The following is a 13,356-nucleotide window of genomic DNA, read 5'->3' as shown; positions in this document are numbered from 1 at the left end:
AACTGAAATGCAGCTACATAAACTTCACTGATAGATGCTAGTTTGCAGTTAGCTCCGCTTAATTAGCTATCAGCTATTTATGCAATTTAAACATTCACAACAGAGAAAAACGACTCTTTAACGACCTTAATACACTCTTAATAACTCTAACAGAGTGCAACGTAAAGTAAAACATCACCACTCACAGTTCAATGGACGCACGCAGGCAGATAACTCAGATGATTGTCACTCTGCACCGAGTGGTCTGTGTATGGTGCGTTCAATGACTTCACAGCTGTGGTAATTTACAGTTGCGGCAACAATAACAAGGAAAAGGGGCATGCACAGGGATAACCTTTTGTACAGCCGCCCCCAAATTTGGTGTACAAATTTGACACTACTAGAACGCTTAACTACATCTTGGTAGCATCCTGAGGTAGAGCAGGTAACCTGATGAGCCGTACCACTGGGCGAGTATAGGTCCGGTCCTTAACCTGGATGACTGCAGTCCTAACCCGCCCATCAGCCCCAGGTATGACGGTTTTCACTGTTCCTACTTGCCAGAGGGCTCTTGGAGATTGTTGATCGACGATGAGGACCACAGTTCCAACTGTAATGTCGTCCCTTTCGACATGCCATTTCTGCCGAGCTTGTAGGGTGGGCAGGAAGTGCCGTATGAAGTGCCTCCAGAAATGGTCAGCTAGGACCTGTGTGTGTCTCCATCTCTTATGACTAAGCAGTTCCGATTCTGGGTAGACCACCTGAGGCAGAGAACAGTCTGGCCGCCCCATCAACAAGGAGTTGGGTGTAACAGGATCCGGATCTGCAATGTCAGTGGAGACGTAACCCAAAGGTCTGGAGTTAAGGATACTCTCTACCTCGATCAATACAGTCCTTAATACCTCTTCTGACACAGTTTGAGCTCCCAATGTAGTGCGCAGGGCTGCCTTCACAGATCGCACCTCCCTTTCCCAAGAGCCACCAAAATGAGGAGCATTGGGGGGATTGAAACGGAACTGGATTTGCTCTGTTGCCAGCTGTTCTCGGAGGACTGGCTCCATGGCTTTGAATGCTTCATGCAGTTCCTTGCTTCCACCCTTAAAGTTGGTGCCTTGATCTGAAAGTAGCTCGAAAGGCTTCCCTCGACGAGCTATAAACCGTCGGAGCGTCATCAAGAAGGAATCGGCATCCATGTTCACCATCAGGTCTAGGTGGACCGCCCGAGTTGTGAGGCACTTGAAAACAATGCCCCACCTCTTTTCATTGCGCCGCCCTATTTTAACGAGCATAGGGCCGAAGCAGTCCATGCCAGTTGAGTAGAAGGCAGGCCGGAAGATCCTCAAACTTGAAGGGGGCAAATCTGCCATTCTTGGGACTTCAGGTTGGCCTCTCCACTTCTTACACTCAGGACAGCGGTGTTGATGTCTCCTCACTGCTTCTCTACCTCTCAGTATCCAGTACTTCCTGCGGAGCTCTGCAAAGACACGTTCAGCTCCAGGATGATGCAGCTGAGCATCGCAGTGCTGTATTAGAAGCTTTGTGACTGGGTGAGAGGGGTCGAGAAGTATTGGATGCAGAACTTCAGAGTTCAAGCTATCACACCTACGGAGTCTACCTCCCACTCTGATCAGATCGGAACATGCGTCGTACTCAGGAGCCAGGGTAAGTAGCCGGCTACTGGATGGGATGGCCTTCCCTGCTTTCAATAGGGCGAACTCCCCTGGAAAGCTCTCTGCCTGAGCATGTCTTAGCAGTGCCAGCTCTGCCTTTCGGAAGTCATCAGCAGCAGGATGGTCAGTGAGAGCGGCCGCCCCATGCAGCGACTGTGTGGTGGCTTCCAGCAGCTCCTGGTAGGTGTTGAACAGTTGAATGTCAGGTACTGCTGGATTGGTCTGCCCCACCAATAGCCCGCAGAACGCTGTCTTCCTCAGCTCAGCTATTTCCTCTGTGGGTTCTGCCACTGGTGCCTTCGGCCAGTGGTTGGCCGGCAGTTGAAGGAATGATGGTCCTTGGCTCCAGCGATTCTCTCCAGCAATCTGAGTCAATGTCTTCCCTCTCGTGATGTCATCGGCGGGATTGGTATCTGAGTCGATGTAGCGCCAGGAATGTGTGTCGGAGAGCTCTTGTATCTCGGCAATTCTGGTGCCGACAAAGACTTTAAACCGGCATGAGTCCGAATGGAGCCAGTTGAGGACAGTAGTGGAGTCTGTCCAATACGTCACCTCCTGGATGTCCAGAGTGAGCTCCTTCTTTAAGACTGAAGCCAACTGTGCCCCTGTTAGGGCTCCACACAGTTCCAACCTAGGGATCGAGAGCTGCTTCTTGGGCGCCACTCTTGACCTTGCTGCCAAGAAGGCTATGTGGACTTGTCCTTCACCTCTGTCAGTGCGCAGATAAGCTACAGACCCATATGCGCGCTCAGAAGCATCACAGAACACATGAATGCTCCGAATGCTGTTACTGCAGTCCAGACTGGGGTTGGTGTAGCATCTTGGCAGGACGATCTGTGACAGCTGGGACAGTTCACTTTCCCACAAATGCCAAGCTTGGAGCAGATCCTCTGGTAGGTGGGGGTCGTCCCAACCTCGTTTCTTGTTCCAGAGATGTTGTACGATGACTTTAGCTCTGGTCGTGTATGGAATAAGGAACCCAAGAGGATCATACTGTTTGGCAAGAAGGCGGTAGATGTTGCGCATAGTTGGCTCTGGATGTTCACTCTGGTGGTGCTTGTACCGAAGTGTATCAGACTTACACTGCCACATGAGTCCTAGAGTGCGCTCTTGAGGATCGGCTGACTCTTGGGAAAACCACAGTACACTGCTCTCCGATTGCAACTCTGCAGGTAAGTGACCAATAACCGCTGGAACATTACTGGCCCACTGCCGCAGTTCGAATCCACCCTCCCTGAGAAGAGACTGCAGGCGGTCCACCAACTTCTTCGCCTGCATCTCCGAGGGGAGACTCTGCAAACAGTTGTCCACGTAGAAGTTGCGTTCCACGGAGAGACGGGCATCCTCCTCTGGCTTGGTGTGCTTCTGGACATGAGACTGCAGTGCAAAGATAGCGCAGCACGGACTGCATGCAGTCCCGAAAGGGAGCACCTGCCATTGGTAGACAGTAGGCTTGTCATCTGCTTTCATGTCTCGCCACAGGAAGCGGAGGAAGGGTTTGTCTTCATCCAGCAGACGGACCTGATGGAACATACCCTTCACATCGCTACTGATGGCAATTGGGTGTTCCCGGAACCTAAGGAGGACTCCTAACAAGCTGGCTCCCAGTGCGGGCCCTGGCAGGAGGTGGTCATTCAGGCTCTGACCCTCAAAGGTGAAGGAGCAGTTAAAGACTATCCTGTCTTTACCATTATGATGCACCATGTGGTGCGGGATGAACCATGAATGGTTGCTCTTTGCTGCTTCTGCAGGTGGCACAGGTGTGACATAGCCGGCATCAAGGAGTTTATGGATCTCCTTAGAGTAGGCCGCTGCTCTTTCTGGTTGTCTGGCTAGCCTCCTCTCTGTCCCACGTAGCTGAGCCATGACAGCTTCCTGTGTAGCATGGAGTGGGGGAAGATTCTCCTTCCACAATAATGGGGTGGCGTAGCGCTTCACTCCATCCACTGTAATCCTGATGGACTTCTCCTCCAGCTTTCGGATGGCCTCAGCATCTTGTCTGGACCTGGTAATGAGCCGCTCACTCCTATATGGCAAAGTATCCATTTGCCATAGTCTTTCGACGTGACTGAAGAGCTCGGCTTCAGGTGAGGCGCAGGAAGTGAAGAGACACTGCTGTGGTGTAAACCTGTGATGCAGGAATCTTGAGGGACCTTGTAGAGTCCATCCGAGTCTGGTGCGCACAGCAGCAGGTCCACCAGGGGGACCCAGACGGACCGGTTCCACTGGGGTGATAAGGTGCGGATTATCTGATCCGATGAGCAGCAGTGGTTGTGCCTCCCTTATGTCCGGTAGTGGCAGGTCACGTAGGTGATGGTACCGCGCCTGTAGAACTTTCACTGGGTACGTATGGCGGGCGAGGCCCAGTTCCTTGGCGGTGAAGGCTCTGTGAATCTGGAAAGACTTGCCAGGCTGTGATGCGGGAGCTACAGTGAATGAAACAGCGGCGCCTTTGATGGTGCATACTTCTTGCCGGACAGTGCGGAGTGCTAGGTCCTCAGGTTCACCTTGCAGCCCCAAACGATCTGCCGCTTCACACAAGAGTATGGTGCGCTCCGAACCATCATCCATTATTGCATAGGTCTCGATCACCTTGGTACCACTCTTCAGGGTGACATGACTCAACTTGAGTAGAACCTGGCTGCTGCTGGTAGGACGATCCACGTAGAGTGTCTCAGAAATGGAACTTACCAAGCAGGCGCTTTCTACAGGCGTGCTGGGTTCACCAGATGCTGCGTTTTGGCTGGTATTGACTTCATGAAGAACCTCGACGTGCCGCCGTTCACACTGCTTGCACTTAGCTTTGAGATTACACTTAGCCGCTTGGTGGTCACGGCCACATCTCCAACACCTCTTGCTGGCCTTAATCCACTCCGTCTTCTGTTCTCTTGACAAGAGTTTGAAGTTACTGCACTGATTCAAGTAGTGCTGCACAGTGTCACAGAATGGGCAGTATTTCTTTGGTTTCTCCTGGGTGGCAGTCGTGTCTTTCTCTGACTTTCCTTTCTGTTCGCTGCCGTGGAGAATGGTCGTAGCTTTGTGAGACTTGTACTCTGGACGCCTCTCCTTCCGTGGAGCTGATTTCTCTCTGTCTGAGTGGTCACAGTACTGGTCTCCAATCACCTGGACACGCACTTCATACTCTAGCCACTCAGCTAGGTCGAGCAGTGTAGGAATGGGGGTGTGGAGAGGATTCACATATCTCTGGAAGTTGGCTCTTAGGTCGTACGGCAACTTAGCTAAGAGGCGAGATACATGTGAGCTACACCTCAACTCCGTCCAACCCTGTTCTCCCAACTGGTGCAACATACCCACTAGTGCTCGGACTTGGAGTGCAAATGACTTGAAGGCTCTGATGTCACCACTTCTGATGTTAGGCCCGTCCATCAGTTTGGTGATCCTCTTCAAGGCCAGATGTTGAGGTTGACCGTACATCTCAGTAAGTGCTCTCATGGTGTCAGTAAATGGGAATGGACTGTTGATGTACGAATCAGCAATGAGCAGTGCTTCTTCACATTTAAGGTGGTCTGTCAATATCTGAAACTTGAAGTGTTCGGTGGCATTGAATGGGAGTATGTTGTCAAGAGCTAATTTCAATCTTGCAAACTCACGTGGATCTTCATGCACGAGATCAGGGATTGTTGGTTGAGGTCCACGGTAAGGCTCTGCCGGTGGTGGTCTGCTGAGAGGAGCTGGGATCTGAGGCCAGGTAGCTGGTTGCCGGCGATCAGGTGAATATTGAGGAGGGTAACAATTATCCTGGGGCCTGTACCGATCCGGATGACAATAAGAGCCATAGTCATGAGTGGGACGGTAACGCCTGTCAGGACAGCTCCGGCCATCAGGGGGAGGATAGTTGTGATCTCCTCTGTAGTAGTCATCATCATGACGAGCTCTCAGACTAGACAGTCTATTAGATCGGACAGGCTGATTGTAGCTGCTGTCATGGTGATAATGATCATCAACCTGGGAAGGATACCTGTTATCAGGCTGCTTGACTGTAGCTCTATGTTGAGGGTGGTGACTGTGCATAGGCGGACTGGAAGCGGCACCAGGTGTGGAGCACTGGTTGCGTTCTTCTTGACCGAGCTGCTGTGACTGTCTCTCAACAGCTGAATGTCGGGTTGAAGGGATGGTCTCACCCTTAGTGCTTGGGAGATATTGAGATTGAGGAGAAGATTCACCAGAAGTCGTTGGTGTCTGTGCTGCACCCTGGTTATGCAGCCCTGCGCCCCTTAGACTGTTAGTGAGCTCCTCGATCACATCATCCTGACGGTCCAGTGGGCGTGGAGACCTGTCCCTGACTGCAGCCTGTGGGGCACTTTCATGCTGATGTGGGTCCTCATGGCATCCGATTGGCACCAGCTTACTAGTGTGCGCAGCTGTGGATGGGGTCTCACCCTCGTTCAGTCTGGGCGCTGACATGGTGTGCTGTGGAGCTAGTACAGGAGACCTGGTGATGACTTCTGTTAGACGCTGTACATCTCGGCGCAGTTGGTCATGTTGCCTCCTCATATCGTCAATGTATTGAAGAACCTCTGGAGAAGTGGTCTGTCTGACCTGCTCATCATATGGGTGGCGGTGCTTAGGTGAGTAGTGCACCTCATAGTCCTGGAGATACGATGGCAGTTGGCTGTGTCGGCGCGGGCGAACAGACTCTCCGTATGGCTCTCTCTCTGCCATGCTGAACAGGAAGGCTGAAGCAGTTACTCTGATCCGGCTCGAAGGACCAAAATTGTATGATAGACTGTGTGTGAGGATCCTATGTGGCAGCAACCGCCCCAGGGCGTCGGGTCAGGACACTTTTTATGTTCAGATTGCTTTAAGGAGAGGCAGAGTCCATAATAAAGTTCAACTGTTTATCTGAGTTTGAGGATGTACAGTATCTTGTGCAGAGTGGTTTACAGTGCGTGGTTTCTGAAACACAACCACAACAATACAGATTGATTAGAAATAAAATACAACTTAAATGCAAAATACACTTGAGCTACATATTCTAGCCAGATAACAACTGAAATGCAGCTACATAAACTTCACTGATAGATGCTAGTTTGCAGTTAGCTCCGCTTAATTAGCTATCAGCTATTTATGCAATTTAAACATTCACAACAGAGAAAAACGACTCTTTAACGACCTTAATACACTCTTAATAACTCTAACAGAGTGCAACGTAAAGTAAAACATCACCACTCACAGTTCAATGGACGCACGCAGGCAGATAACTCAGATGATTGTCACTCTGCACCGAGTGGTCTGTATATGGTGCGTTCAATGACTTCACAGCTGTGGTAATTTACAGTTGCGGCAACAATAACAAGGAAAAGGGGCATGCACAGGGATAACCTTTTGTACATAGTGTAATTAAGTGTTTTTCAAAAAAGACACGATAGAGTAGATAGGTGTCGTACTACTTTGTCTCTCATGATGCTCAGGGATACGTAAAATATTATCTTTTTTACATTTACACCAAAATCATTAAATATCTGTGTTTAAAGGAAATGTTTGGATTGAAGTTGAGTTGTGTGAGATACTAATGGATAGTGAGTGTATTTGTTACAGTAGATGCCAGTCAGCACACCCACAGTTTGGAGAGGCAGAGAGGGGCACTAGATCGGAAGCTAAGCAATGAACTACTGTGGACAGGGTCAGCAACAAAATGTTTTTTAACTACTTTAAAATGGTCCTCCCTAAAAAAAAATAATAACTAAAAATAAGTATTAGTTTAAGTGTATGCTATATTAAGTTTATTTTCACTGCTTTACTTAGCCACCAGACAGCCTTTTATGATGGGAAACTGCCTTTATACAAGCCAAATATTGCTCACCAAACCAATCAAACTCTATAGGCAAAATCAATAATTTTGTAGAACGCGGGAGTTGCCGATCTACTCCCACCTTGATTTGTTAGCTTCTTTGATTTATTGTGCGACTTAGTTTGGATTTAACAAAGTCACAAAATAACATAAAGAAACAGATTGAAACAGTGGTCGACCACCAACACCATGTTCTGTGGGGTAAAACTTTTTGCCAATGGAGTTTGGTTGATTTGCACAGAGCGATATTTAGCTTATGCAACATCCTCAGAAAAGGCTCTCTCAATGGCAAATAAAGCAGTGAAAATATTCTAAATATAGCATAAAGTTTTAAAAGGTCCACCTAAAATAATCACTATCTTTTTAAATGGCTAAAATACCTTTTTATTCCTGACCCTGTCCACAGCAGTGGTGTCCATGCTGTTGCCCCTCTCTGCTTCTCCTAACTGGGGGTGTGCCAACTGCCATCTACTGTAACCAGTACACTGACTATTGATAACAACACCACATAAAAAAATTCAAGCTACCCCTTTAAGTACATAAGAAAAAAAAATCACAATCCAACTGCTCACTGTCTGCATCTTTGTTTAGGTGTATGCCTCAACATCTGGTGACGAGTATGCCCGAGACAATGGAGGATATCCTGGTGCTAAGCCCGGAGCTGTCTACCCTGGCTCCTTCTATATGCAAGGTATCCTTTATCGTAATATCACCAGAACGAATTGGTTCAGTAAACCTATTTGTGACATTATTTTCATATTTATTAATTTGTCTCTGCTTTCCCTTAGAAGACCCCTGGTCGTCTTCTGGCTACTCTGCCATGCTGGGTAACTCTCCTCATATTGGACAGCCAGGCTCCTTCTCTGCAATTAACCCACAGGACAGGATGGTGCGTAGAAACAGCCTCATCTCTATTCTAGCCATTTGCGTTTGTTTTAATGGCTTATGCCTCCTAATGTTGCTTCTAAAGAAATTATGTGGTGCACTTGATGGGAGCATTTTAGCGTCTGCTCTTCAAAAGTGTCGGTTCCCTTTGTTTATTTTATTCATGCATCTCAGATCACATGTGGCCTTTATTAAACATTATAGGTGCTTCATACAGTTGAATGATTAAACCTTGAAGAGTTAGTTCAGATTATGTGTGCCTTATGGAGCTACTTGTATCCCTCCTCCAGAAGCGTCATCCCCTGCCTCTGTCCCCACAGAACTATCCTCTGCACGGCAGCGAAGTCAACGGCTTTCACTCAGCCCCCACCACCTACAACCACACACCCACCATCAACGGAGAAGGCATCATGGGTAAAGGAACTTTTTTTTTTTTTTTTTTTAAATCAACTTATCACACAAGTGTTTTTGTAGTGTCTGTAAGATTCAGCTCCCATGGTCATTTGATTTATTTTTGTTTTGTTTTTTTTCCCCCCCCTCTCAAAAACAAATTAACGGGTCATCTGACTCACATTATTTATTTTGTCTCTGCAGCCAACCGAGGCACCACAGCTGGCAGTTCAGGAGATGAAATTGGGAAGGCTCTTGCCTCAGTGAGTTCTTTTCTGTTTGTTGTTGGTTTTTTAAATTAGAGCTGGGCAATAAAACAATTACAGTAATTTTACTGAGACTTTTTATGATGGACGATTCGTGTGAAGAAAAAACAAGTACGTGCAAATTCAACAGAGGTTGGTGACAGTGACAAAAATATTCCGTCAGTGGTTTAGCAATAGATTTGTTGTTGTGATGTTTCTTCAGCATATATAAGTGGCATTCATCTATTTTAGATCAGAGCTTGAACAACCAAAATAAGAGGCAATTATGATTACCCAACAAGGTTTACTTTTTCTGTTAACTAATAATTACTTAATCATTTTGTATTAAATTTTATATAACTCTTTGAGACTACTAGTAAAGTTTTTACATAAATATTGTATGATATATATCGAAAGTATATCCCATAGAGAAACATATTGTGGAGACTTTCTGCATTATTGCCCAGCACTAATTTGAAGAATACTCTTTGACTAAATTGTTCTGAAAACCAATTTTATGTGTTCTTAATCTGGCTTTTTTGATCAATTCTTTCAGATTTACCCGTCGGACCACAACAGTAATAACTTCTCCTCCGCTCCATCTACTCCTGGATCTCCTCAGGCCATTGCAGGTAGATTTAAATTGTCACATACAGATAATATGCGCATCAACTTAAAATTTACTACTTGTACATGAAAAGACGAAATGTTATGTCAAGGCAATTAAAGGCAGTAAAAGGAGATAATCTACAATCACACAGTAATGTGTCAACACCAGTATGAAGAAATTTGCATTTTCTTAAACATGGAATTCTTTAAAAGGTGTCTTTATTTTACCTGCATCAGTTTGGCTCTACCTTACTTTGATGTAAGATTCATATCAGTTGAGTAAAATTTGCCAATAAAAAGGTTGGTAAACTGAATTTAGGTGGTTTTACCCTGTGCTTTATTCTCACTTGTGCAACCACAAATTTGGATAATATTTCAATTTCAGGCACAGAATACCTGCATCAGTCCAATTTATTTAACTTGTTCAGTTTGATTGCAACCTTGTTTTTGGCACACAAAAATGAATCAGTTGAAATTGTTGGAGCAAAAAACGATCCTCTGCATGTTTTATGTTCCTCAGCACAGAAATGTGTCTGCAGCTCCATCTGCTGTAAAGTTGAGAATTACCACTAAGCACTATCCCAATATTTCTCTCTGCAGGAGCTCAGTCTCAGTGGCAAAGACCAACCACACCCAACTATGAAGGGCAACCACACGCACTGGTATGTTAAAACATTTCTTTGCTGCATCAAAGCTAATTTGAAGCAAGAGGTTGCCAGAATGTATTCTTCTTGCATTTTTATCCCTCTTGTAGTTAAGTAGACGGTCCAAATACACAGTTTCAATCATTAAATTGTTTCTCAAAAACATACTATGTATATATAAACAGTTTTTTTGTAATTTGTTTTGTCATAATGAGGTCTAAGTGGATGGTTCTTGTATTTCTGTAGCAGAGTAAAATGGAGGATCGTTTGGAGGAGGCCATCCACGTACTGCGTAACCACGCTGTAGGCCAGGGCCCTGGCTTAGAGGGTGCCCACTCAGACATGCACAGCCTGCTGTCCTCAGTACACAACGGGGGCCTCGGGGGCCTCTCTCCAGCTTTCCCCAATGCTAGCCTTGCCCTCAGCAACAGACATCCTGCTATGGTGAGTCACCTACTCTGCTCAGATTGTGTTTCATCTGTGTGTGTCTGACAGATACTTCAACTTTTGATGGCTTATGACAGCAACATGAGACAAACAAAAGTGTTCATTTCTGCTCTTGATCCATTTTATCACATACATAGTATCTATAAACACTTCTTAACCTCGCTGTAAGATGGTTGGATGGATTGATGGATGTACTTTATTGAACCCCAACTGGGAAAATCTTGTTACAGCAGCAGGTTATCCAGGCACTGCATGGGAACAGTAAATACACAGCAATATGCATAAACACGAGGAGAGAGAAATATATATCAATAAAAAAAACAAAACAAGATAAATTCAAATAGCTTATTACAAAATAGTAGAAACTAGTGTTTGATTTGAGCTGTCATAGTGGAAATTTAGATGTGTAAGGCAAAGTGCATACTCATTCCATCACCTGTTGAAGAAACTATCAATATTAAGGTCAACATAAACATTAATTTAAGTATAACATGGCTTTAAAGGACCATAACATATACAGTACGCTATTTATTGAGTGTGCATGTGATTGGGTGCCTTGAATTGAGATTGTATTTATATGTTGCACAACAAATTAAATAAAGTAGTTGTTCTGTTCTAATTACCATTCAGAAAAAATAAACATTGCATGATTTATGTTTATTTCCACGAGGAACTTAACATGTCGTTTTGCCATTTGTGCCATCTGCTGGCCAAAAGTAAAGCTGCATGCAGTCAAGAGTACATTGTATGTTTATGCATGATGTTTGGAGGATTGACTATCATTTGTTACACAAAAATATTAGCAAACAACTTGCTTAATATTATTAAATATTTTTCCTCATACAGTTTGGGGACTTGTCAAGTAGTTTTTCCTGGTTGGTGAACCTTTGCAGTTTGTTTTGAAGGGGGTGTAGTTTGTGATATGTCTGTCCTTCTGAGATTCACATTATGGTTCTCCATCAGCAGGGAGGCAAACACGAGGAGCCCACAGGCCTTCCTCCCAGCAGCACTCTACTGCACGGTCATCACGCATCTGGTCCCACACCGTCAGTTGGCCAACCGGAAGGCTTTACCAGTAAGTCAGCTAAATATTGTGTTTGTACTGACAGCAGAGCATGTCAGTTGTTATTAATTAAACCGTTTTATACCATGTCTTGTAGCTTGTAGAATCACAGTTTAATATCTAGGTATTGGAATCAAATTTGGGGTCTTGCCCTATCAGATATTGGTTTAGAAAGATCAGCAAATTACTGATTTTTTTTTTTGCTGTGACAACTTACATATTATAAGTGTGACATTTTTGGAATATACCATAGTAAGGCCATATGGACTAATTTAAATAATTTATTTAAAATGTAATAAATAATTTGTCTCTTTGAAGTGATTTTTTTTCCCTTTATTCCAAACATGCATGCAAGAAGGGCGGAGAGAAAACAAAATACTGGGAGAATCACAAATCTTGCTTTTGTTTTGGATTGAAATTGAAAATCAAACATTCATCTGTTGTGTTCAGTTCCCCTCTTGGAGAAGTTGTCTTGGAACATAATCCCCACGTGAATGTGTTTGTCCCTAGGTCTCCCTGGTGGTCTGGCCCGCTCCACGCACTCCACCAGCAGCTCAGACATCAAAAGAGAAGAAAAAGAGGATGATGAAAACTCATCTGTTGCAGACAAATCTGATGATGAAAAGAAGGACAGCAAGGTAGCGCGCAGTCGAACAAGGTAAGGTGGTCCTCTACTCTTGACACATGGATTTTACAGCACAAAAATGTTTATAAATCTTTTGGCTAAAACAAAAAATCAGAGTACAAACTGTCTAATCCCACAAAGGTGGAGATTTTCTTTACACATTTGCAAAGTATGAGAATATAATGGAACCCATTTGATGTCGGAAATATCTGCTGCAAGGTTCCACATGTCAGCTGTCCTGTGTGTCCCACTGATTGCCCAGACTATGTTAGGTATTTAACAATGTTGAAATCCCCCTTCCCTTCATGTCACGTTGTTTTCAGAAAGGAGGCGTTGACCCTCCAGATGCTCTCTGGCCTTTCAGACCAGAAAGATGAGTAAGTTTCTCCATTAGAGGATCAATTTCTTGTCCTTTGTGGGCTCTTGCCAGACATCACTCAAAGCACATGCTCATGAAGCTGATGTCTAAAAAAGAGAAAAGACTTTTGACTGGCAGATTCATTGTAGTAAAGTTATGACATCCTGAACTTTACTATCTATCACTGATCAATATTTCTGTACTTATGCTGCAAATGAATTTTCAGATTTGAAATTGATATGTATTATACAAAAACAATAGAAAAACATTTACTCTCAACAAAACTGTACAATTGGAAATCATACAATATAACAAATCACAAAGATGTGTCATTAAAATATGCGTCAAATCAGCAAACACTGCACACAGCTTAGTATGCTATTAAAAGCCAACACATCCATCTTCTGTGAATTAAACAATTTTTAAATTCTCTTTTCATTAGATTAAAGATACATCATACATAGATTATCAAACATTTCCTCATTTCTAACAACTTCATTTTTAACAGCAAACAATATAAAGATATCAAGATGCTGTATTTACATCATACCTGTATATGCACACACATCTGTATATTCAAACATTCCTCTCCTTTTACCCTTTTTTATGTACATACATACATCTTTACA

General features: G+C 44.5%; 1 protein-coding gene across 6 annotated transcripts in view; it reads left to right on the top strand.

Annotated features, from left to right (window-relative positions):
* Window positions 1-13,356, top strand: part of tcf3b (transcription factor 3b) — a 43,406-nt gene that overhangs the window by 24,560 nt on the left and 5,490 nt on the right. The window contains exons 9-18 of one of the 6 annotated variants that reach the window (XM_084722941.1): window positions 8,053-8,152; window positions 8,253-8,350; window positions 8,637-8,760; window positions 8,941-8,999; window positions 9,538-9,613; window positions 10,191-10,252; window positions 10,481-10,678; window positions 11,645-11,756; window positions 12,255-12,402; window positions 12,693-12,746. In XM_084722941.1, coding sequence (XP_084579067.1) covers window positions 8,053-8,152; window positions 8,253-8,350; window positions 8,637-8,760; window positions 8,941-8,999; window positions 9,538-9,613; window positions 10,191-10,252; window positions 10,481-10,678; window positions 11,645-11,756; window positions 12,255-12,402; window positions 12,693-12,746 — 1,031 coding nt within the window. Of the gene's footprint in view, window positions 1-8,052; window positions 8,153-8,249; window positions 8,351-8,636; window positions 8,761-8,940; window positions 9,000-9,537; window positions 9,614-10,190; window positions 10,253-10,480; window positions 10,679-11,644; window positions 11,757-12,254; window positions 12,403-12,692; window positions 12,747-13,356 lie in introns of all 6 variants that reach the window. The other 5 variants (XM_084722940.1, XM_084722939.1, XM_084722943.1 and 2 more) reach the window with 5 other exon arrangements.

Source organism: Lutjanus erythropterus, chromosome 7 (assembly GCF_056507025.1).
Source record: "Lutjanus erythropterus isolate fLutEry1 chromosome 7, fLutEry1.hap2, whole genome shotgun sequence".
NCBI classification, from domain to species: Eukaryota; Metazoa; Chordata; class Actinopteri; order Lutjaniformes; family Lutjanidae; genus Lutjanus; species Lutjanus erythropterus.
Note: the sequence above shows the minus strand (reverse complement) of the source record. Positions and strands in the feature narration are given on the sequence as shown.